The sequence below is a fragment of the Somniosus microcephalus genome, chromosome 10 (assembly GCF_052327205.1).
Source record: "Somniosus microcephalus isolate GS21.2 chromosome 10, FLI_Smic_1.0, whole genome shotgun sequence".
Taxonomy (NCBI): Eukaryota; Metazoa; Chordata; class Chondrichthyes; order Squaliformes; family Somniosidae; genus Somniosus; species Somniosus microcephalus.
Genome location: NC_140996.1, coordinates 193,047,992 through 193,073,606, shown reverse-complemented (window position 1 = coordinate 193,073,606; position 25,615 = coordinate 193,047,992). Strand labels below are relative to the sequence as shown.

Here is a 25,615-nt window from a genome sequence, read left to right as displayed (position 1 = left end):
TGTAAGAAGCAACCTAATAGCTAAACAAAATCAGAACCATATGGACAATGTATTTGTTTTTTCCCCTTCTAGTGGAGCACAGACATTAATGAGTGGTTCAAATCCCATGCTGGGGAGTAATGCTGGTGCCATAACCCCTACTGGCATAAATCTAAGCAGCATTATACCACCAGCAGGACTGGTGCCAAGCTCCCTGCCAGCTGCCATGCAGTCTGCAGCCCAAGCAGGTTAGTACTAAATGAGACAAATGGTTAGTGAGGTTCCTGAAATATTTTAAACAATTATCATCCTGCTTTGGTCTTTGATTTCAGTATACCTGCGCTTTAGGAGAATCCCCTTGTCAGCGTCTCTAGCCTTTCTACAGGAATGAGTTAGATTAGACAGACAGACAGAATATTGAACATTGTGTTATTTAATCCAGCCTTTCCATGTTTCCTTCTCATGTTTCCCAGGAGCCTACGGTATCAACATTGGCTGGCACTGTGTGGAAAATCTCTTTTTTTAAAAAGAAAATAGTATTCCAGAATATTCTTTTCAGGCCAAACATAAAAAAGAAACCAGCTATGTTCTTTATTGTAACACCAGCAACCAATCCTATGCTCCCGAGGTAGCTGTATAGAAAGCAAATGAAGCAGGCAAAAACAAATATGTAGGATTCAGTCGACGGTTTTAACTTAAGGTTGCTTCCTTGTATTATCCATTGCCACATAATTCAGAGCCAGAACATTTTTCTTAAGTAGATGCTCAGAGGCCCACGCTGTTATTTCTCTCATACAGCAAATTAGACAGCCTCAACAGTTATTTATTTCATATGGTGCAAAGATTCAAGGCAAACTGGTTACTAAGCAGCAGATAGACAATTGATGGATGAGTACATCCTCTGGTGCTACCAGCTTACAAGGAAGAAGCCCTGCTAGTTGGTTAAGCATGGGTAAGGAAACCTCCTGCTGATTACCACTTACCGCCCTCCCTCAGCCAATGAATCAGTACTCCTCCATGTTGAACACCACATGGAAGAAGCACTGAGTGTAGCAAGGGCACAGAATGTACTCTGGGTGGGGGACTTCAATGTCCATCACCAAGAGTGGCTCGGTAGCACCACTACTGACCGAGCTGGCCGAGTCCTGAAGGACATAGCTGCCAGTCTGGGCCTGCGACAGGTGGTGAGAACCAACACGAGGGCAAAACCTACTTGACCTCGTCTTCACCAATCTACCTGTCGTAGATGCATCTGTCCATGACAGTATTGGTAGCAGTGACCACCGCGCAGTCATTGTGGAGACGAAGTCCCGTCTTCACACTGAGGACACCCTCCATCATGTGTGGCACTACCACCGTGCTAAATGGGATAGACTCAGAACAGATCTAGAAGCTCAAAACTGGGCATCCATGAGGCGCTGCGGGCCATCAGCAGCAGCAGAATTGTATTCCACCACAATCTGTAACCTCATGGCCCGACATATCCCTCACTCTACCATTACCATCAAGCCAGGAACAGCACAAGCGTACCTAAAAATGAGGTGCCAACCTGGGGAAACTGCAACATAGGACTACGTGCATGCTAAAAAGCGGAAGCAGCATGCTATAGACGGCTAAGCAATCCCACAATCAACGGATCAAATCAAAGCTCTACAGTCCTGCCACATCCAGTTGTGAATGGTGGTGGACCATTAAACAACTAACGGGAGAAGGAGGCTCCATGAATATCCTCATCCCCAATGATGATGGAGCCCAGCACGTGAGTGCAAAAGACCAGGCTGAAGCATTTGCAACCATCTTCAGCCAGAAGTGCCGATTGGATGATCCATATCGGCCTCCTCCTGAGGTCCCCACCATCACAGAAGCCAGTCTTCAGCCAATTCAATTCACTCCACATGATATCAAGAAACAGCTGAGCGCACTGGATACAGCAAAAGCTATGGGCCCCAACAACATCCCAGCTATCGTGCTCCAGAACTAGCCATGCCGTTCCAGTACAGCTTACAACACTGGCATCTATCCGACAATGTGGAAAACTGCCCAGTTATGTCCTGTCCACAAAAAGCAAGACAAATCCAATCCGGCCAATTACCGCCCCATCAGTCTACTCTCAATGATCAGCAAAGTGATGGAAGGTGTCATCAGCAGTGCTATCAAGCAGCACTTACTCACCAATAAACTGCTCACTGATGCCCAGTTTGGGTTCTGCCAAGATCACTCGGCCTCATTACAGCCTTGGTCCAAACATGGACAAAGGAGCTGAATTCCAGAGGTGAGGTGAGAGTGACTGCCTTTGACATCAAGGCAGCCTTTGACACCAAGTCAGCATTTGACTGGGTGTGGCACTGAAGAAGCTCAACACTATCCAGGACAAAGCAGCCCGCTTGATTTGCACCCTAAAGATTCACTCCCTCCACCATTGGCGTACCGTGGCTGCAGTGTGTACCATCTAAAAGATGCACTGCAGCAACTCGCCAAGGCTTCTTCGACATCACCTCCCAAACCCGCGACCTCTTCCACCTAGAAGGACAAGGGCAGCAGGCGCATGGGAACACCACCACCTCCAAGTTCCCCTCCAAGTCATACACCATTCTGACTTGGAAATATATCGCTGATCCTTCATCGTCGCTGGGTCAAAATCCTGGAACTCTCTCCCTAACAGCACTGTGGGAGTACCTTCACCACACAGACTGCAGCGGTTCAAGAAGACAGCTCACCACCACCTTCTCAAGGGCAATTAGGGATGGGCAATAAAAAAAAAGAAAAATGTTGGCCTTGCCAGCGACGCCCACATCCCATAAACGAATTTTCAAAAAAAATTTCACCCTTTCCACATCTTCTTTCAGGACATCTCTTACTCAGGTTCTAATTGATATAGTGTAGGCAAGGCTACACTATATCAATATGAAACAATCTTCACACATTTGCAAAACATTACTGTTGAGATTTAACTGCAGCACAGTGTGACGAGCAGTGACAGCTGAGATGCTGGCCTCTCTTTAAATTTGTATGACTTTGAGGGGGAGGAAGGGAGAGAGGTCAGCGTTACTTGGTTAGCTTCAGTTCTTCAGATTGCTCAGTGGTGCCGGTCTTGGGTTTTATATAACATGGGAGTAGGGGCCCCCATGAACTCCCATCAATCTGCTATGTCATAATGACCTCTTCATGTGTGTGCTCAACATGTAGTTTTAGTGGAAGCTATCAAGCTAGACTAGACTCCATTTAAAGAATAATGAAGACCTTACTACTTAGGTAATCTATCGTTGTATAAAAACTGGTCTTTGCAGTCATCCTGACTTTCAGGACTCCTTTACGAAGAAGCAGTACTGAACCGGGGCTAAAAGGGTTAAATTATGTGAACCGGTCTCCTAGATTAGGCTTGTATTCCCTTCAGTATAGAAGATTTAAGGAGTGATCTAATTGAGGTGTTTAAAATGATAAAAGGATTCAATAGAGTAGAGAAACTATTTCCTGTGGTGGTGGAGTCCAAAAGAAGGAGACATAACCTTAAAATTAGAGCTCGCCATTTAGGAGTGAAAATAAGGATGCACTTTGGCCACACAGAGGGTAGTGGAAATCTGGAACTCTCTCATTCAAAAGGCTGTTGAGGCTAGGTCAGTTGTAGTTTTCAAAACTAAGATCAGTAGATTTTTGTTAGGTAAGGGTATCAAGGAATATGAAACAAAGGCGGGCAAGTGAAGTTGAGGTACAGATCAGCCAAGATCTAATTAAATGGGGCTAAATGACCTACACCTTTCCCAATGTTCCAATGAATTAATCCAAATAAGACTACTTCCTGCCCTCCTTTTCCGCAAGAGAGGAAAAACTATTGTTTGAGTCATTCCAGACCAGACTACCTCCATCTCAGTAGCAGAGAGCTAGCGGCTGTTTGTCTTGTTGCCCCCTTAACTTGGATAGTTGGAATTTAAAGCAGCTTTTTATTTTTTGTATCTAGCTGTGAAAGATACCTAATAAAGTTCATTAGCTACCTGGATAATTAACTGCAGTATCTTAGTAGCTGCGAATGTCTGTAAAATGTCTAAATTGAACAAACCTTGGCTTATTAACGCAAGACTCAAAAATTCAGTTTCCTAATTTAGCTAAAATTCAAATTAAACTATATACATTTTCAGAATTTTTTCAAGTACTGCAACTTGATGTGCTCAAACTGGCTTTCAAATGATGTAATTTGAAAAAGCTGTTTAAGTGTGTTCAAATTTCTAGTGACTGATTGCATAACATGTCTAAACTGACAAAATTATTTAAATGTATTTTAACGTTTAATATTCTGCCCACAATCTGAATCCAGATTGGATGATGATTCAAATTTCTAGTGCCCGATTGCTTAACCTGTCTAACTGACAAAATTAATAAAATGTAAAGTTTAATATAACTGTCTAAAATCTGGTGATTCAAATTTTTTGGATATCATTGTGATTTTTTTCAAAGCAGCAATTTTTTTTTTGGAGCTCCTGAAGATGAGATTTTATTGTTGGGAAATAGAACACGTCGACACTTTTGTCGGCAAAAGGAACACTCTGGTCAGGCATAGTGTAAGTAAGGCGGCATTAGATCGGCATCAACAGTATGCCTTAACATCAGAAGTGGGACCCACTTGGTTTGTGTTACAGCACTTTTGTGAATTCTTAGCTACAACTTTATTTAATAATAAATACAAAAATGCATTTAAAAGTAGTGAATTGCTCATGGTGTTGATCATGAAGTTTAGAGTCTGGAGCATGGATATAAGTATCGCTGTTAATGTGGCCTGTGCCTTTATGGCCACTGCTCTAAATGCATAAATCCAAGTACACTGTGATTAGATTTCGCTATTTTTAAATGAGCTGACTTAATCATAGAGCAGTTGTAACTGCTTGTAGATTTCAGGTTCCAGGTCAATGACTGGATTTCTCTTTTATTTTAGAATGTTTTGCATCTGTAACAGTATTATTTACTGGATGCAAGACATGTTAATCTATTTGGAAATATGAAAAAGTAAATACTTCCAGAGAAACCTACATATAAATGCACTTTTAGGAAAGCCTTGTATCTGAACATAAATAGTGCTTTTGAATCAAATGGTTTAACATCATTCACAGTACCTAATATGTCACTGTTTTCTTTGCAGGTGGTTCATTTGTTGGTTTAAAAAATGCTCCTGGTTTCCGACCTCTGAATTTACTTCAGGTAGGGTTCCTTATTACAGTGTAGTGTGGATTATTTTAATTCATAGTCATTTAAAGTCATCTTCCCTGTTCTGGTTCTCATGCCACAGTTATCTGTGATGTTTTATGCTTGTAACGCTGTAGCATTTTTGAAATGTGGAATATAGCATGTTTATAATGGCAAGTAGAGCTTTAGTTCTGCCCCAAATCAGCCCCCAACTTGAAATTCAGAGTTCCTAATAGCACCAATATGAATGAGATCCTGTAAATCTCACAACTGTCTTGATTTAGACATTTGCCAGTACAAACTGAGAACAGGATTCAAACCCCAAATACAGCCACTACTTCCCCTCCTACCCATTATTCCTGACTCCAATAAAGACTAAACGAAAAAAAATAAAAAATGTATGCACATGTTGCACGTATACAAAATGTGTAACATGCCTCTGATCATGTAATGTAGATAAAACCATTTTTTTAGCCTAAGTTTGTACAGTGTAGATTTGACAAAAGTTGGTACATCTAAATCCCCTTACTGACGCCAAAGCTAGTTGACATTGTAAACAGTTCTCTCTTGGGCACAATCCCTCTCCCTGTCAAAGCTGCTGTATAACCCCTCAGTTTGCAGTAGCTCGCGTCTGAATTAAGATCAGCATGACACTCCGCTCCAAGGTGAATCTAATCTTTGCTGCTACCAATTAGGAACTCTGAATTTAAAGATGTGCACTGAATTTGGGCAAAAGTCTTCCTTTATTTGCCACTAAAAACTTTCTATGTAGTGCACATTGAAAACGCTACATATTAACATATGCACAGTGGAGTTTTTACCAAATGAAATGGCTATCTCTAGTGGCAGAAAATATTTTTGCATCAACTTTTTATTTCTATCATTCCTATTGAAAATACATGGAGATTTGTTGGAATCATCCATCAGTGAGGGAACAGCGCTGAGGACAGACCTTTCCAAACTGCCAAAATCCATCAAACACAAGCAGGCAAACCCAGCAGTATGAACAGTATGTCTGGAAGTAGAAACAGAAAAAGCATTGGAAGCAGACTGCAGGAGGCAAAGTCATTTGGGTTTTGCAGGCCAAATAGCCCATAGGCTATAGTTTGGACATTGTGGTAATTACGCTATTATTGCAATCAGGATTTTTAAAGGCTTGTGTGCCACGAGTAAAATTTTGCAATATGGATTGTTTCAAATAATCATTGATTTTTCTTTGAAACTATAATGTAAACACTGCTATCACAGATCGTAAATAGTATTGTATTCTATAGTCTGGGTACTATATACATACAAATTATTAATACTTTCAGCTACCTTGTTTACCAGTTTTAAATTTGCTGTTCTGATGACTTCAAATCCTAAATCCAAAACATCACCTGCCATTGAAGGAGCATATTAGGTGTGGTCTTCCTTGTTTAAATGTAGTTCCGTTTTCACCTAGCATCTCCGTTCCAGCTTGTCTCTTGCATTTTATTCAGCTTGGAACTATTCAGATAAAATTCATTGTGTGTGTGTGTTTTTGCATCATTTCTACTTAGGTCACTCTGCCACATCTGACAAAGAAGTAAGTGATTTGGAATATGTGAAGAAAACCACCTACTGAAAATAACAGCCAAAGGGGAAGAAATTCGGTTGGGGCGCTAACTTTTGAAATCTTGAAAAATTAGCTCCAGGCGCTAATGATTGTGAGCTACCAGTAAATTGGTTTTTAGCGCTCCAGGAAGGAAGTAGAGTGCTAAATCAAGTGCTACCACTTCCCTTGGAGCGCTAAAGCTGGCAAGAGGGCAGCTCTGCCGGGAATAGAGGCTCCTTCCCTCCCTGAAAGGGAAGGGCCATCGCTGCAGGCTCTGCATTGAAACGAGGTCCCTCGTCGCCGACGGCAGCCGCGATCAGCCCCAAGCACTTAACAGAGTGCAGGGCTGATCAATCGCGACTGAAGAAAATGCTGAAAAATGGACGTAAAGCATTAAGAAAAAAAATTTCCGCGCAACCATCATCACCTTTAAATACCGCTCCCCAAGCGGCCGCCTCCCTGACGACGCTTCCTGCAGCTGTCGGTGATGCCACCCGGCGATGCTGCAGGGGACAGAACTGAATTTCGGGTTCGGGGTGATACGCAGTACCATGACGTCACGATCTCCGGGCGCAGGAGATCGTGGCGCTAGGGGTTACTGCTGCCGCAAACCTCGACGGGAATTTCGCGGGTGTCGGTACCTTCGTCGCACCCCGTCGCAAAGCTGGTAGCGCCCCGTTATCGCTCCCTTGGCGACGCTAACAGGAGGCACAAAGGAGGTGAATTTCTAGCCCGAAGTTTCTAAAGCAAGCATCCTAAAGTGCCCCATCCAATGACGACATAGTCTGTTGTAGCTGTACCAACAGGATAACACCCACGTGCACGTATACACACACATGTAGCATTATTTTATATGCTACGTATATGAGCCAGCAGATCCAAAGTGGAAAATATTTGAGCGGTAGTTTCCTGTTTAAGATGGTGATCATCAGTAGCTTCCTGACTATGCCATTGATTAAACAAAAATTCTCTCCCTGCTGGATGGTCCACTGACGTGCTGTGTTGGCGGGCATAATGTTTCAATTCTTCATGCATTGTCATTTAAAGATGCTACAGTTTATTGATCTTCAAGAATATGTGCATAACTTATTAGAGGAGATGTATACATGCATAGAAAACATGATGGCTATTTATATTGCCATTATTGGCACATAGAAATGTATCTAATTTATTTCAAAATTTAGTAACAGGCACAAGGTATTTCCTTTTTAAAAAATATAACAAGTTCTTTGTACGTTTAAAAAAAAATGCATTTGCTCAAAGTGACATTTTCATGAAGAATATTGTTAACACATCAAATGTTGGTAAACACAAGAATACGCTTTGCAGACACTTTGTAGGGGTGGCAATGGCCCTTTAAATCCTCCCCATAAACACTATCCCACAAATGCAATAACCACCTTACAGTTAACATTCAGGTCAGGTAAGCTGCAACTGCTTACATCAGTCTTGAATTCTGGAAAAACTTTTGGCATGGTTGCAGTCATTAGCCCTTCTGCTGAATAAACAGGAACTTCAGAATGATTAGAATATAACATAAAGCTTTCAGAAGAAAAACCCCAGTCAGCTCACCATATTTTTTTGTTTCTCCGCCCAGTTTATTTTTGTTCATGAGTAGAGTGCATAACAACAGGTAATTCTGCTAAGAAGATAAACTGAGTATTTTTTTCTCTGGCTCGCAAAGATAACCTAATGAAATATTGCAATTCTAACTAGTTACCACAGATGACTTTTCCATGGCTGAAGCAGCACAGCACCCACATTGTTCCACTGAGCATTTGATGATGTGTGTGTAAACCTAGAATCTCCAATTCCATGCATTTTTAAGCAGTTAATTGGCATTATATTAACTGATACAGCAATGTACTTCACACTAAATACTGTGGGATGACTAAAAGACAATTGTTTCTTCCTCATTCTCTGCCGATGGACATCTGTTTGTTGTGTACACATTTCATTATTGCATTATTCCATGTCTGTCTGCAAAATTGCCTGTTTCCTACAGTCCTTTGTACTTAAATCCAGTTTTTCATAAACCGTTGCATCTTCCCTTTAACCCGTATCTTTTTTGTGAACTTATTCCTGGGGTGAAGAACTGTATGCTTCTTGTACTTGTCACAACATAATGATCATGCAATCTTATAGCCTCACTCTAAATTCCTTCTGAAGATAATTTAATTTCCAACACTGTAATAACTGTTCTTTTGTTCTATTTATCCTCATTAAATTAGAAATAGACTATAGATTCCACTATGTAATCGGCGAGACCTTTTATCAATTCTCTTTACAAAACTATACATTTTTGTACCTTATGGCAATTAAAACCAAATATGGCTTGCTTAGTGATATCCTACAGTACTGTTGTTTTGCATCTAAAAAAATTTCAGAAAATGTAATGTAATGTTCATTCAATTTGCATTATCATTACATTTTGGGGCTACTGGGAGCTGCTCCAATACTTTCATCAAACATTACTGTTTGATTAATAAATACAATTTGTAGTGTGCTAGTGAATATAGGAGCAGCAAGATAAGGCAGGATAATGCGTTGCTGGAGAAATGGTGCAGGAGAGAGGGCTTCAGATTCCTGATGGATTGGCACCAGTTCTGGGGCAGGAGGAACCTCAACAGGGCTGGACCAATGTTCTTGCGGGGAGATTAACTAGTGCTGTGGGGAACGGTTTAAACTAATTTGGCAGGGAGAGGGGCACCAGGATTAAGCATTGGAGAGGAGAAACAAGGTGCACAGATGACTGGGAGAGACAAACAGCATTAGAATAAAGAGTAATTCAGAAATAGGTGGGATCAGACGGGGAGGAAATGCGAGGCAGACTAGGATATGTTTGGAGCGGATATGCGTAAATGCATGAAGTGTGGTAAATAAGGTTGGTGAGCTGCAGGCATAAATTGCCACGTGGGATTATGGTACAGTGGCAATAACGGAGACCTGGTTCAAACAAGGGGAGGATTGGAAACTTAATATTCCTGGCTACAAGGTTTTCAGGAAAGATAGAGGATAAAAAGGAGGTGGGGTGGCAGTATTAATCAAAGATACTGTTACAGCAGTGGAAATGGCTGATGTACTTGAGGATTCAAAGACAGGATCTATTTGGTTAGAATTAAGGAATACTAGAGGAGCTGTTAAGCTGCTGGGTGTATACTATAAGCCACCAAATAGTGGGAAGGAGATAGAGGAGCAAATTTGGGAAACTGTGATCACAATATCATTAGGTTTAGAGTAGTAATGGAAAAGGACAAGGAACAAACGTTAAAATACTCAACTAGAGGAGAGTTCATTTCAGTGAGTTGAAAGGGGATCTGGCCCAGGTATCAAAGATTGGCACGAAAACAGTAAATGAGCAATGGGAGGCCTTCAGAGAGGAGATACTTCGGGTACAAACTAGACACATTCCCACGAGGGGAAAAGGAAGTGTATACAAAGCTAGAGCTCCCAGGATGACTAAAGATATAGAGATTAAAATGAAACAGAAAAAGGAGGCTTATGATAAATTTTAGGGTCGTAATACAGTAAGTACAGAGGATAATTGAAAAAGGAAATAAGAGGGGCAAAGAGAGTGTATGAGAATAGATTAGCGGGTAACATTAATGGGTCTTTTATAAACATAAATAATAAAAAAGGGTAGTCAAAGGAAGCGTGAGGTCAATTGGGGACCAAAAAGGAGATGATCTTGTGGAGGGAGAGGGCATGGCTGAGGTACTAAATGAGTACTTTGCATCTGTCTTCACTAAAGAAGAGGATGCTTCCAATGTCACAGTAAAGGAGGAGGTAGTAGAGAAATTGGATCAGATAAAAATAAATAGAGAAGGTACTTAAAAAGTTAGCAGCGCTCAATGTAAAAAAAAGTCATCCAATCTGGATGGGATGCATCCTCGGTTGCTGAGGAAAATAAGGGTGGTAAACTTTTAGAGACAATAATCCAAGTCAAAATTAATTGTCACTTAGAAATATATGGGTTACTAAGTAACAGCCAGCATGGATTTGTTAAAGATAAATCTTGTTTGATTAACTTGATTGAGTTCTTTTAAGTAACGGAGAGAGCTGATGAAGGTAGTGCGGTTGATGTTGTCTATATGGACTTTCAAAAGGCATTTGATATAGTACCACATAATAGACTTGTTAGCAAAATTAAAGCCCATGGAATTAAAGGGATAGTGGCAGCATGGATACAAAATTGGCTAAGGGGCAGAGAGTAGTGGTGAATGGTTACTTTCAGACTGGAGGGAAGAATAGGGGTGTTCTCCAGAGGTCGGTATTAGGACCACTGTTCTTTTTGTTATATATTAATGACGGTCTTTGAAATTACCAAAGTTTGCAGATGACACAGAACTCGGAAATGTTGTAAACAGTGAGGAGGATAGTTGCAGACTTCAGGAGGACATAGACAGACTGGTGAAATGGGCAGACACATGACAGATGCAATTTAATGCAGAGAAGTGTGATGTGAAGAATGAGGAGAGGCAATATGAACTAAATGGGGTGCAGGAACAGAGAGACCTGGGGGTCTATATACACGAGTCTTTGAATGTGGCAGGACAAGTTGAGAAGGCTGTTAAAAAAGCATCCTTGGCTTTAGAAACAGGCACAGAGTACAAAAGCAAGGAGTTTCTGCTAAACCTTTATAAATCACTGCTTAGGCCCCAGCTGGAGTATTGTCTAATTCTGGGCACCACACTTAGGAAGGATGTCAAGGTCTTTGAGAGGGTGCAGAGGAGATTTATTGGAATGGTACCAGCAATTCAGGAACTCAGTCACTTGGAGAGATTAGAGAAGCTGGGGCTGTTCTCCTTATAGCAGAAAAAAGGTGAAGTGGAGATTTAATAGAGGTGTTTTGATAGAGTAAACAAGGAGAAACTGTTTCCAGAGGCAGCAGGACCAGTAATCAGAGGATACAGATTTAAGTTAATTGACAAAAGTGGGGAGAGGAGAATTGTTTTTACGCCGCGAGTGGTTATGATCCGGAATGCACTGCCAGAAAGGATGGTGGAAGCAGATTCAGTAATAACTTTCAAAAGGAAATTGGATAAATACTTGAAGGGGAAAAAAAATTGCAGGGCAATGGGACTAATTGGTTAGCTCTTTCAAAGAGCTGGCACACGCATGATGGGTTCCTCCTTCTGTGCTGTATGATTAGCAAACGACTGTCTTAGAAGTATCCTCCTAGGTACTTCTGGATTAGACTGATGAAGCATGTGGAGGATGTGAAAGAAGAAGAAACAGATGAAGATTATCTGCCATCTATGGTCATCTTCATTCTTTAGATGAAACATTTTCCATACGCCAAGATCCCTTCCTGTTCAGCTCCTCTGACCCTGTCTTCAGGATCACATTATATAGTTTATTATATTTGCTATAGTTATCACACTTTTGTGTTGGCTCTGTTCTGACTCCTCTAGAAAGGTAGAACTGCATAGCAACACAGGCAGGTGTTTTTATATAGTGCTGTAGGGGAGAATCACAGGTGATGTGAAAAATATCTTGAAAAGATTTTGTGATTTCTCTTGTTAACACTCAGGACTTATTCTAAGTGAAGCTTCCTCCACTCACAGACTGAGAAAGACCATACAAGATAATCTATTTGTTCCATTTGCATAGAAAGTCCTAATAGTATTTTTGCCAAAAGGAACAAATCACTATCAAATACTTGATAATTTTTTGGATGGGTATGATAGGAACAGTGTTTATCATGCATAGCTTTAAACACCAAAGTGTTATCTCTGTGTTGAAGCTATTTTGCAAAAATGTTGCTTTTTTTTCTATTTAATACTCTTTTAGGACTAATGACTGGGTTTTCCCTGCACAAGTAAAATTAACAACGTTTTCCTCATCAGCAGCTACATCAAAATTGTTGACACGGTTGTAGCATTAGTAGACCGAAACAAATTTAAAGTTGTCAAATTCTGCTTCCCTTGATCCTGCTCTGAGGGGAGGAGAGGTCTTTAACATGAGGTATAGCAAACAAAAAAGCTCTCAACATTGTAAAACGTAGCTGCCTTTCTCAAAGGACCCGACGGTTTTGTGAAGCCCAGCTGTACATACTTGTCACTATGATCAGGGTCTGACACCTGAAGATATTTGTTTTGAAAGTTCTGCCTGCAGTTAGAATGCTGCTTGCTCCACAGATGAGATGCATGTCTCCTTTCAGAAGCCATTAGGGTTTGTTGGCAAAAACCTAAATCTTAAAAGGTGGAGAGAGTTCAGGCAATCCATCCCTCAATAAGATGATTGTGACTCAAACATGCTTACATGTATTTTACACCTATGAAAGACTGATGGTAACTCAATTAGAATTTCTCCAACTATTGCCTACTTCTGAAACTTCAGATATTTAAGCAAGGTACATAGGAATTCTACACTGAAGAAATTCATCGTCTCTTTAACTGCTTCTCTGTAACCTGTGACAGCACAGTAGCATGAGAGAACATGCATCCCTTCTCTTAAAAGTTAAATACCTGTGCATTGTGTATGCTTAAATAACAATTTGAGCATGGATAGTTGACTCCCCAGAGAGAAATGTGGTACAGGATCCTGTAGAGGGTATTGTACTGACTAGCGAATCAGAGGCCATGAGTTCATATCCCATCATGAAAAGCTGTGAAATTAATTTCAGTAATTTGTGGGCTGCCATGAAAAAGAAAAGACGTGTCAGCACTCATCTGATTCACTAACGTCCTTCCTTCAAGGAAGGGAACCTACCACTCCTATCTGGTCTAGCCTACATGCGACTCTACACTGTGGTTTATGCTCAATGCCTTCTGAAATGGCCTAGCAAGCCACTCAGTTTAGGGCAAGTAGGGATGGGAAGTAAATGTGCCCTTGTCACTGTCACAAATTTTAAAAAAGCATTGATAAGTGCGCAGTGGCCTTATGTCATTTGCAGGGACACTTTGAAAAATGATAATAGATTTGCTTTTCTATGTGAGTTCTTAAAAAAACACTTCTGTGCCAAAAAGGAGTGTAGTTATATAAAGATATTACGGTGTAATCCAAATTTAGATAGTGGTTTTGTCTTTATTTTACATTTTTAATCCTATCCCAGCTGTCAAGTGGCCCGCCAGTGATCTTCAATCCACTACAGCAGCAACAGCTCCCCCAGTTTTCTCAGCAACAGTCATCCCAGCAGTCTGCAACCTCCAGCCCTCAACAGCAGGGAGAACAGGTGCATTTTCTTTACATGTTACAAAGCTAGTAAGTTGAGTCACTGATACTTACTGAACAGACTGCAGGACACAGCTGAAGAATGCAGATAATTCTTTAGAGATGACAAGAATATAAACGTTGGAACACTGAAAACGAAAGCTATTAGGGCTGGGGCTTTCCACTCGTGCGCTTGCCAGCACACAATTTTCCCCCATTCTTTATAATGGGTGGGAAAATTGAGGCCTGGCTTGTGCTCAAACAGAAACCCCAGCTTAGAATTTCAAATTGCAAATCAACATTTGCCTTAATAGGCATTTCTATAATATCTTCAGGCTTGCTTTGCAATAACGGTAGTAAAACATTGCCATGTTGTAACTTTAGCTTGTGATTAGCATTCAGAAGCTTAAACTAGCATAGTATCTATGTCCCTAGAAAAAAGTGATATGGGAAGCATAATTTTTTTTTAAAAGGTTCTGAAATTTGAAAACATTTTAAATAAAATATTAACCACTGCTTCATTAAAGTAGTATTCATATATGGTGTCTACAAATGGTAGAATATTAAATCATTAATTATAATTTATATAAATTTAAATGTTAAGTGTTTGATAGTAACAGTATTCATTGCATTAAATTAGAAATTATTTGAATACTGTACCATAATTTTTTGCTGCTTGCTTGGACGTGGTCAACCAGTCACTTTCATGGCCAGAATGAGCCAGGCGTCTGGTGTAGTCCTCTGGCTAGAACTGGAGTGAACCGTGGTCTTCAATGACTGAAGTCTCATAAAAATCAACAATATTGGCTCTGATTTGCTATTATACTTGTTTATGTTCAAAGGGGTGCATCATTGTTCTAATTTACAGTTTGTTTAGAAAGTGAAGGAGCCATTACTAACTCTGGAGAAATCACAGGAAAAGTTTTAAAGTACTGTATAACATAATACAATAGTGGCATCTATTGATAGTCAATACTTAACTGCTGTGTTGACTTTTTTGGCATTACGTTCCATTAATAAACTAGCAATACCTGTGTTGCTCTTTTACAAGTAAAGTATTTGTGTACACAATTTGATCCTTTGGCACTACATTGATAAAAGTTCACAGGTCAGAAATAATGTTAAGAGCATTAAATCTTGCTTAAAAAATAAATAACCAAAGAAAAGATGAAAAATGCATTGTAAAAGCAGAAGTTCGTTGCAGCACAAAATACAGAAGGTGGATCATATAGAAGATCAAAGATTGAAAGGCCCACGTCTGTAACTTGTTGAACATTAATTTCCCTGTCTCAAGCCTCTTTTATATTGGACCAGTTCTGTACCTAGTAACATATTACTGTAACTTAAAAGTAAATTGCCAGACATTTCCTCAACAAGCTTTAATTCCTGTCCTCCCAACCACTGCAAGTCTCGGCCCAAGCAGGTTGCTTTGGCCAGTAACAATATACAGTATAACTTAAATGCAAGCAGTCAATCACTTCAGTGGTTAACTTGTTACAGGATACAGGAACTCATTGTAACTGTTATATGTAGAATTTTATGCCATGTTATTAAATCCACAAAATTTCAGCAGTACCAATGGCAAACTTTCATGGCAGATGGTTGAAGCTGCTTTATTTGTGTTGGCTTGGGTAAGATGGGTTATGTTATTGCTTTTTAAAATGCATGATGCTTCCTTTTTTGCCAACTTCATTGTCGCACTAAACTAGGATTGCCTTTCACGTTTCCTTCTAAATATCTTCATTCATACTGGATGAAATTTTCTCATACTTTTCTACTATGTCATTACTTCAGATACAGAGGTTATAATTAATTGTACCCCAGATAAGATTGCTTGCCTCTGAGAATCAACTTTTTCTTTGAAAAAGTTATGTTTATCTTGAAAGGGTTTGAACTACGTTATGTAAATTAAACAGCAATATGAAGAGACTATTTTTTTGAAAAGCTACTTCTGGGTTAGAAGGCAGTGCCTTGTTGATTGTTGAGGCTAACGTTTGGGAAATACATGTGCATACTCCAAACTTGTAGTCCAGTTCAGAATACACACGCTATTTTAAGGATCTGCCCTCTTTGGTATAAAATTATTAATCACTTCAACCAACCAACACCAAAGTGAACTAAGTCTAGTCTTTGTTACCTTGTATAAGCTTAACAATTAGATTCATTGATTTCTGGAAAATAATGGAACGGAAATGGTGTACTCAATGTGGGATATGTAGTCTGATTATTCTGAAACCAGAATCTAGGTAGATTAGGTTTACTATTGAACAGAACTTTTTTTGACAAAATGCTGAATTATCCAGGAAAATAGTTTGTAGCTATGCCATCGGCTTCTCAAAATTTCCCGTTATTAAAATGTTGTGATTCCTTGTGAAATGTTAGTTTGGTTCACTGAGGTCAAAATCCTTGAGAGATTTAGTCTAGAAAGTGTTCAAATATCAGATCAATAGTACTTCACACTGATGCAAAGTACCATAGAACTCAGATGTAGGAACTCTGTTCTGTCCAGCAGAATTCTGACCAGGTTCCAGCTAGCCAGGAGCAGGCTTTGGCAGCTCAGCAGACTGCAGTCATCAACCTGGCAGCAGGTTTTGTGCCTCCACAAGCTGCAGGTACATACTATTACTTTCATCTTCTGTTATGTTCCTTACTCTTCCTTTCATTTCTGTCTTGAGCAACTTTCTTTCAGAAATGTCACTGACTAGTCTAGCAGCCTTGTATTTTGCACCTTTGAACTGCTAATGATTGCTTTTTCCTTGTAGTCTTGTCGTGCCACTTCCAGTCAGATACAGATTGCTTGACTGTGCGCCATATTAAAAGGATTGCACCAACTCTTTGAAAGCCTGAATGCATGTATTTATTTTGTTGCATTTAACCCTTTCCCCTTGAGCTTTCCCCTCCCCCCACCCCAAAAATGTCTGTTGCTTTGCATAGCAATTCTTCTGGGTGGTTTAGGGAGTGTACCAATCCATTTCCACTTGTCTTCCATTCCCTGATTATACCTAATACTGTGGAGGTCTGACTAATCAATTGATCAGCATGTATATTTCCATTAAAAAAATTACAGCCATTTAACCATTTGAGTACTGAGTGTGCATTATTTTGTTGTAATTGGAATTAGGAAATTGATAAAATTGTATTATGCTGATTCTAGCTTCCATAAATCCAGAGAGAATGCTTGCATTTTGAAACAAAATTGAAGTTGAGGCTTTGCCAAACTGATGTGGTAAAAATTGGATCCTGTTAATTGAGATGTCTAATACTTCTCACCCAATTACTGTCATTTTAAATACAATTAATTGGACCTTGTGAAAGTTCCACAAATATCTGTTAAGATACTTCCAACTGATAGAAATGTAAATGCCATTATCAAATTGAGGCACAAAATGAGATGCACCCTCAGTATATTTAACAAATTACATACCTGTAATCTTATTACATTCCATAAAAATATATTTAGCTATGTTTCTGATTTACACTAATAGGTGAATTCTACTGATCCCCTTTCTGTTACAATCTTTCCCTTTCCCGATTTCCCTCCCTCATTTGATCCTCTTGTTGTCCCTCCCTTTCCCCCTACCTGTCTCCCCTGTAGTGTTGTCTCAGCTTGGCTCTGCTGTGAACAGACCTGGGCAAAGCCTTCCTCAGCAGAGACTCCAGCTTACATCTGCCTTGCAGCAGCAACAGCAACAAGCCTTGCAGCAGCAGCAACAGATACAAGTAATCCAGCAACTTGGCTACAGTTACATGAAATAAAAAATTCTCAGCTCCAAAATAAAGAATGGAGAAAAGTCACTGAGGTGCTGCCCAAAAATCTAAAATGTTTTATGTTTGTTTGAATCTGGGGAGGGTTGGCAGTTGAAAAAAAAATTGGGTGATTAGGACGCAATTATTTAATCACTTTGGAGCATTGAATTTACATCGACATCCTAGCCATCCGCCTCTTTCTCTTGTATTTATGCTCAAGAAGTGCTTGTGGCACGTTGAAAGATAAGAACCACTGCAGGCAATGCTGTAGGGATACTTCCCACTTCCCCTCCCAAAATATGTAAAAAGCATACATACATTTTTGCATACCTGCAGTTGGAATCATCTTAAAGTCAACTTCCTTATCCTTTTACACTATATATATATACACACACACACACATACACAGGTTTTCTATAAAATGCTAGTGCTCAATGTTTTCATTGCACTTTGTTTTGGGTTATATTGGTGTATGTTTTTTTTTTAAAAAGGGAGGAGAGTAAATGAGTCACAGCATGATGAAATTGAAATCATTTGAAAATGCAAAATATACCATTGTTTAACTTTGGTCATTACACTCCAGTACAATAATACTGAGCCTCGCACAGATGCCTCTTAGAAGTTGCTGACTTGCTGCGGTTCTGTTACCATCTACATCTGCATCCAACTGGAAATACTAAAGCATTTTTAGATCAGACGTTGACTAACAAGCATGCAGTTAGCTCTGCAAGAACAAGTGTTTGTGTGTCAAATTGTCTTAACTCTTCTGTGCCACTGGTGCTGCTTGACTGTAGTCATTAAGTTTGTGGGTTTAATTTTCTTTTCCGCCTCCATCCTTAAAAACTTCCAAAATGTTTAAACTGATTCATCTCTTTGCTGTCGAGACTTCAGTTTAATTCAGCTGAATATGGTTCTTCAAGTCTTACAGATGTGCTCTTTTGTTCCCCTTCCCTTCTTGACAGCAGTTACGATACTTGCAGCATCAAATGGCTATAGCAGTTCAGCTTCGGCAACAACAGCAGCAGCAGCAGCATCAGCATCATTCAGGCAGCCAGTCAAAAAGTAAAAGGAAAAGAGGGACTCCAACTCCACCAAAATCATGAACCATCTCATGTAACCTTAAGACTGCTTCTTGAACTTAATATCTTTTTTGTGGTGAAGTGAATGCTTTTTTACAATATTTTTAAAAAATGAAACCCAACCATTGTATATAGTACTTTTGTTTCAGTGAGAAGTAATTGTGAACTTAGTTTAAAAACAACTTGTACATATTGATTTTTGAAAGAAATAACTGATTTATTGTACAGTCCAAGTTTCAACAGCAGGTTTAACTATTCTCTCTCTTTCACATTGATTGTGGGTGTTACACTCTTCAGCACTTCAGTGAGCAATTTATGGACTTCTCTGTGTCTTGTTTGTGCACGAACAATGCAGTCCTGGAGTTTTTCACCAGAGAGACCACTCCCTCCTCCATATGGAAAGAAAAAGATAAGATAATTTGCAGCAAAGACTGTTTTTTGTTGATGTAGAACACATCCAAAGAATGACATTGTTAGGTATTTTAAATCAGTGCCGTTAATGACAAGAATTGGAATTAGTTACTGAAGTGTCACTAGCTCAACTGCAAGTCTTTTGAAAAAGTGGCTTGGGCCACCTTATTTGAAGGCTTTCTAAAACATTGAATGTTGCAAAACTTAAACAAATCCTTGTACAGATTTAACTAGTGATCAACAATTATGCAATACAACTGATTAATGAAACATTTTTAAAATCACAAATGTCTGATGCCGAAGGTAATTGCACTTGGGTGAATAAAAATTCTAAAATCTTGCTTCAAAAAAAACTCTTGGTGAAAGTCTAGGTTTTTTTCCCCATTTCCAAACGTTTTAGACTTTATTCACAGAGCTTTTTTGGGGGAGGATGGAGGGGAAAGAAAATGAATCAACGCCCTCGTCGGAAGATGGAGAGCAGGTAAGTGAGTGAAGGTGTGGATAGAGGTGTTTAAGAAAGTACCAGAGGTGATGTGGCCTCCTACTGCTGATTTGGAGGGTGGAGAACGAGGGAAAAAGTGGAGCAGAGTGAGAGAAGCAGTTAATGGATAGTGGTTTGTAAGATTGGAGAAAATTTCTGGGGTAGGAATTCAAAATCAATGCTTTTGAAGTCAATGCATTGGGAGATGGGGAGCTAACATGACTTCATAAAGGATTGGATATAAGCAGCATGAGTTGGACCATATGCAAGGTCAAGCTCGAGGCGTGTTAGGAGAAAGAATCAGAAGTGACATGAAATTTTTTGATAATGGACTGGATGTGAGGAATGATGTTCCACTCAGTCAAGCAGTACACTAAGGTTGTGCATCATCAAGGTCAGCCTGAACATGTAAATCAGAATTGGCAGTAATGCTTTATTGCCTGTGTCATGGGAGAATTACTTTGCTCTCAGTTTTCTCTTTTTTTGAAAAACTGATGTTTGTCATTACATTATTCATTTCTATTCTAAATGGAAAAACCAACCACTGCTTTACCAGCTCAGCTGGAGTCTTCATTGGACACTGTGGTAACTGGGGCAGGCTTCTTCTGTCAAACCTGCACAGGATCACATGTACTTTTCATTTCTATAATGACTAGTTAAGGTTTAAGTACTGGTGACAAACGTTTATTAAAAAAACAGACCAACTACCCAAGAGGGCTAGTAGGTGGCATGCGGAGACATTTATTTTTCATCAGCCATAAGACAGTACCATCTGCATAATGGAAGATGCCAGCCCAAAATGTCCAACAAAATCATGCAAAAGAACGGACTGTGCCAAATTGGACCACTCACTTAAGCAACATCTTATATTAACACACCTGGTTTATGTACGGCACAAAGCCTATCCTCTTCATCAATTACTATAGTAGCCATCCCTGATGCCAAGGCCTCCTCTTCAGCTGTTGGATCTACAATGAATATTGTGCTTTTTTAAAAAAAAAAGAAAAAAAGCTTTTCAGAAGATCATCCAAGTCTAATTATGAACCAGTCCTATCGTGTTGTATCTATACAACTTGCTCCCTAGATGCCCTGATTCAAGTTACCAATTACAATATTTTGGAATAATAGGTACTAAGACTGAAATAAGATGGGTAATAAAGGAGATTTTTTATCCTATGAAAGGAGTCTTAAGCAATCTCAACCCAGTTTCTAGTAAGTATTAAATAGGCTTGCTGGTATTGAACAAAATATGACTTTCCAGGGCCCAACCGGTAAAAAGCTGATGACGCCCAGGAAGGCAGTACCTGTAAAATTTTGGAGGGTATGTCACAGTACCCACGCCCTCAGTGATTCATAAATATAACATCTGAACAGGGGCCGGCAATAACACAATCTCCCCTTGGAAACCAGGGTTCATTCTATTGGTGTATGTAGGTATGTGAAAGAACAAAATTTATATAGCCCCAAAGTGCTTTACAACCAGTGGATCACTTTTGAAGTAGTCACTTATGTAAGGAAATGCAGCAGCCACTTGCACACAGCAAGGTACCACAAACAGCAAATGAATGAATGACATAATCTGTTAGTAATGGTGTTAGGATAAGGGAGGCACGTTAGCCACGAAATGGAAAAACTCCCTGCTCCTCTTTGATTAGTGCCAGGTTATCTTTCACCTGAACAGGCAGATATGGCTTTGGTTTAATGTTTCATGCAAAAGACAGCACCTCCAATTCAACACTCTCTCAGTATTGCGCTGGACTTTCAGCCTAGACTCTAGCCTAAAGTCTATAGTGAAGGTGACCCTACAACTTTGATTCAGAGGTGAGTGTGCTACCAACTGAGCCAAGTTAACACACTATCTCACTGGGCCAAATAACTCAGTATATGATTTTTAAAAAGAACACATTGAATAATAAAGCTACTCAAACATCAAGAATAGCTATGCTACTGTATTAACCCTTAAAAGCCAAGTTACATTAAACAATTTTACATAAATTAAATTTAAAACACTACCTGTGCTCACCCTACTACAGGAAACCTTTTTATCCAGCACCGACGGGACCAGTGTGGTGCCGGTTTATCAAAAAGTCCGGATTACAGAGTGGTATAGTTAAAAGGTACAAGAGCTCTGTACACAGCAACAAATCCAGGCTTCCCTGTTGCTTAGCAACATGTGCAGGAACCCCGGCCACAGATCGAGGAACGGCCACTAATATGAAGTAAAACTTACCTGAACCTACTCCTGAATTTTGCCGGTTAACCTAGATTTCCGGTTATTTAGGTGCCGGTAAATCGAGAGTTTCTTGTATCCCTTTTCTAACTTCAATTTTACTTTTTCTTCCTTCCCCCAATTATATTCCAAAGTGAAATATGGAAGAAGAATGATTTCTTCTAATTACGCAGAGAATAAGCTGGTCAAATTTGCAGAGAATACCAAATTAACAGGGGTGTTTGAATCTGAGGAAGCAGCTTGGGAAATACAAAATAAGATGCATAAAATATGTAGGTAGATAGGTAGAACAGCAGCAGATGGAATACAATATATACATATATATATATTTACAGTACTGTGGAGAGGAAGGGAAAATGAGCAACATATGAACTCCATGAATGGTACTGAAATAGCTAATAATGAAATTGGGAGATAGAGGTCTTTGTAGACTTGATGCTCAACACTGCAGAGTAGCAATCAACAAAACCAATAGAATACTGAACTGTGTAACCAAAACAGTAAACTATATGTCCGAGGAAGTCATTCTCAAACTGTATAGTGCACTAGTCAGACCATACATTGAATAGTGTGTACAATTCTGGTCATCAAGAGAAAGGAGACATTCACGCCCTGGAGGTGGTTCAGAGAATCACAGGCTGATCCCCATTTTAAGAGGTTGAGCTATGAGGAAAGACTGGAGAGACTTAGGGCAGGATTTTCATTGGGCCGTGGAGGTGTGTGGGGGGTTAAAATCCTGAAATCGGGGGGCACGAACCCAACCCGCCTCCATGCCAGTTTCAAAGGAGACAGCTACCCGACCCGCACTGGAACCCGCCTCCCCAAGGCGGGAAGGGGATTAGTGCCAATTAACTGCCCGTTAACAGGCGGTTTTTAGCCTAATCCCTATTTTTAATGTTGAAGTGTGGGATTCCCGACGGCTCCAAACCACGCCAAGTTAGAGGAGGCGGACCGTCGGGATGAAGGGCTTGGAGGGGTCGAGATGTCCGGTGTTCAGGTGAGTGATGGGGTACATGAATGCAAAGGTAAGTGTGTTTGGTGTGTGTAGAGTGCTTAAAGAAGTTTTACTTACCTTTACAGCCTTCCTTCTTTCAGGTCTCGGGAGTCCTTCATCTCACCGGCACAGAAAGTAGAATGGCTGCGAGCTGTCAAAAATTGCAGCATTCAGCTTTCTGTTCCAGGGAGATCTCTAAATCAGCCCGAGAGGAAGGAATTAACCTGGAGTACAGATTGTCAGTGTTTGACAGCTTCAAACAGCTGTGAAACGGTGATATTTCATCTGTCAAAAGGTCTTGACAGATGAAATATAAATCTGTGATGTCACCTGTTGCCGGGTGGCCCTTAATTGGCCTGCTGAGCCCGCTAACAAGGTCAATCAAGTCAAGATCGCGTGGATTGGCTAGAACTCGATGGAGGCGGGACTACAACCCTGAAAGTTGTAGTCCCGCCTCCTAAATGAAAATCCAGCCCTTTCAGGACTGAAAGACCCGAGAGATCTTATAGAGAAGACAGTGAACGATATGGAAAATATAAATCCAGAATATTACTTCAAAATAAATTTGGAGAATAGGACACTAATTCAAACTAGTAAACACTAAATTTAGGACTGATGTCAGAAAATTCTTTCACAAAAAGACTGAATATATGGAATGGGCCTCCAGGTGGAGCAGTGGACATGGAAATCCTGGTATTTAACAAAATAGATGCTACAATGGCAGGGAGGAATGAGTGGAAGTGGAAGGTCTTTTTAGATGGATGAACTAAAGCCAGATGCCCTTCATTATCCATGTTGTGATCTTATGATTAAAAAATGACATGCATAATGGTTGTGTTGCACTTGCTGCTTTGAAATGTAAAAACGTCACATAGCCCACAGTCATAAGAATACAATATCCATCATCTCTCAAAACAATGTTATGAGGTATTACAATATTATTTTACACAAAAGTAACTCACTCATCAAAAATGGCAAAAGATGTAGCAACTGGGTGCTTTCTGATATTCAGTTGATTTTTCTGGATCATATTAACTTCTGCCAAACCAGTTTCTTCACTGATCGACACCAATGGTAGTTGAACTGTAGAAAAAGAACAGTTAATATTCGGCAATCATCTAGAATGGGGATCAGTTGCAAAATGTAGTGTTAATGGGGGGACTTTATGTTGGACTTTTTGAAAACTCTGCTCTACCTTTTACAAAAAGTATTGTAAATTTCAATTGCTATATTCTGTACTGAACCACAGTCAGAATCATGGAATTTTGTAGCAAAAAAACAAGCTATTCATCCCATGAAGTCTATCAGTGTTTTTTCTCTGCAAGCCACCTAGTCCAATACAAACACAAAAGCAAAATACTGTGGATGCTGGAAATCTGAAATAAAAACTTAACTGGAGGAAGGCCAATTTCAGTGGGTTGAGAACGGATCTGGCCCGGGTAAATTGGAATCAAAGATTGGCAGGCAAAACTGTAATCAAATAACGAGCTGCCTTTAAAGAGGAGATGGTTCGGGTACAGTCCCACGAGGGAGAAAGGTAGGGCAACTAAAGCTGGAGCTCCCTGGATGATGAAAGAGATAGAGAGTAAGATGAAGCAGAAAAAGAGCATGTATGACAGATGTCAGGTTGAGAATACAAGTGAGAATCAGGCTGATAATAGAAAGTTCAGAGCGGAAGTGAAAAAGAAAATAAGAGGGGCTAAGAGACAGTATGAGAATAATTGGCAGCGAACATAAAAGGGAATTCAAAAGTCTTCCATAGGCATATATAAATAATAAACGAGTAGTAAGAGGAGGGGTGGGGCTGATTAGGGACCAAAAAGGAGACCTACACATGGAGGCAGAGGGCATAACTGAGGTACTAAATGAGTACTTTGCATCTGTCTGCGCCAAGGAAGAACAACATAAGAAGCAGGAGTAGGCCACTTGGCCCTTCGAGCCTGCTCCGCCATTCAATAAGATCATGGTTGATCTACCTCAACTCCACTTTCCCCATATCCCTCAATTCCCTTAATATCTAAAAATCTATCGCTGTCTGTCTTGAATACCCTCAACAACTGAGCCTCCACAGCCCTCTGGGGTAGAGAATTCCAAAGAATCACCATTCTGAGTGAAGAAATTTCTCCTCATCTCAGTCCTAAATGGCCAACCCCTTATTCTGAGACTGTGACCCCTGGTTCTAGATTCCCCAGCCAGGGGAAACATCCTGCATCTACCCTGTCAAGCCCTGAGAGAATTTTTTAGTTTCAATGAGATCACCTCTCATTCTTCTAAATTCTAGAGAATATAGGCCTAGTCTACTCAATCTCTCCCCATCCCAGGAATTAGTCTGGTGAACCTGCGTTGCTCTCTATGGCAAGGATATCCTTCCTTAGGTAAGGAGACCAGAACTGTACACAATACTCCAGGTGTGGTCTCACCAGGGCCCTATATAATTGCAGTAAGACATCTTTATACTCAAATCCTCTTGTAATAAAGGCCAACATACCATTTGCTTTCTTAATTGCTTGCTGTACCTGCATGTTAACTTTCAGTGATTCGTTCACAAGGACACCCAGGTCCCTCTGAACATCAAAATTTCCCAAAATCTCACCATTTAAAAAATATTCTGCTTTTCTATTTTTCCTACCAAAGTGGATAACTTCACATTTCTCCACATTATATTCTATTTGCCATGTTGTTGCCCACTCATTTAGCTTGCCTATATCCCCTTGAAGCCTCTCTGCATCCTCCTCATCACAACTTACATTCCCACTCCGCTTTGTATCATCAGCAAACTTGGATATATTAC

General features: G+C 40.0%; 2 protein-coding genes across 16 annotated transcripts in view; one reads left to right on the top strand and one right to left on the bottom strand.

Moving 5' to 3' along the window:
* Window positions 1-19,472, top strand: part of supt20h (SPT20 homolog, SAGA complex component) — an 87,462-nt gene extending 67,990 nt beyond the window's left edge. The window contains exons 20-25 of one of the 13 annotated variants that reach the window (XM_085999379.1): window positions 73-227; window positions 5,108-5,166; window positions 13,785-13,904; window positions 16,395-16,494; window positions 17,478-17,602; window positions 18,595-19,472. In XM_085999379.1, the coding sequence (XP_085855505.1) occupies window positions 73-227; window positions 5,108-5,166; window positions 13,785-13,904; window positions 16,395-16,494; window positions 17,478-17,602; window positions 18,595-18,732 (697 nt within the window). In that variant the 3' untranslated portion in view covers window positions 18,733-19,472. Of the gene's footprint in view, window positions 1-72; window positions 228-5,107; window positions 5,167-13,784; window positions 13,905-16,394; window positions 16,495-16,644; window positions 17,683-18,591 lie in introns of those variants that run through there. The other 12 variants (XM_085999378.1, XM_085999380.1, XM_085999381.1 and 9 more) reach the window with 12 other exon arrangements.
* Window positions 18,901-25,615, bottom strand: part of exosc8 (exosome component 8) — a 32,624-nt gene continuing 25,909 nt past the window's right edge. For 2 of the 3 annotated variants that reach the window (XM_085999393.1, XM_085999392.1), the window contains exons 9-11: window positions 23,787-23,907; window positions 20,479-20,585; window positions 18,901-19,097 (exon numbers count right to left, since the gene is read on the bottom strand). In XM_085999393.1, the coding sequence (XP_085855519.1) occupies window positions 18,961-19,097; window positions 20,479-20,585; window positions 23,787-23,907 (365 nt within the window). In that variant the 3' untranslated portion in view covers window positions 18,901-18,960. Of the gene's footprint in view, window positions 19,098-20,153; window positions 20,215-20,478; window positions 20,586-23,786; window positions 23,908-25,615 lie in introns of all 3 variants that reach the window. The other variant, XM_085999394.1, reaches the window with a different exon arrangement.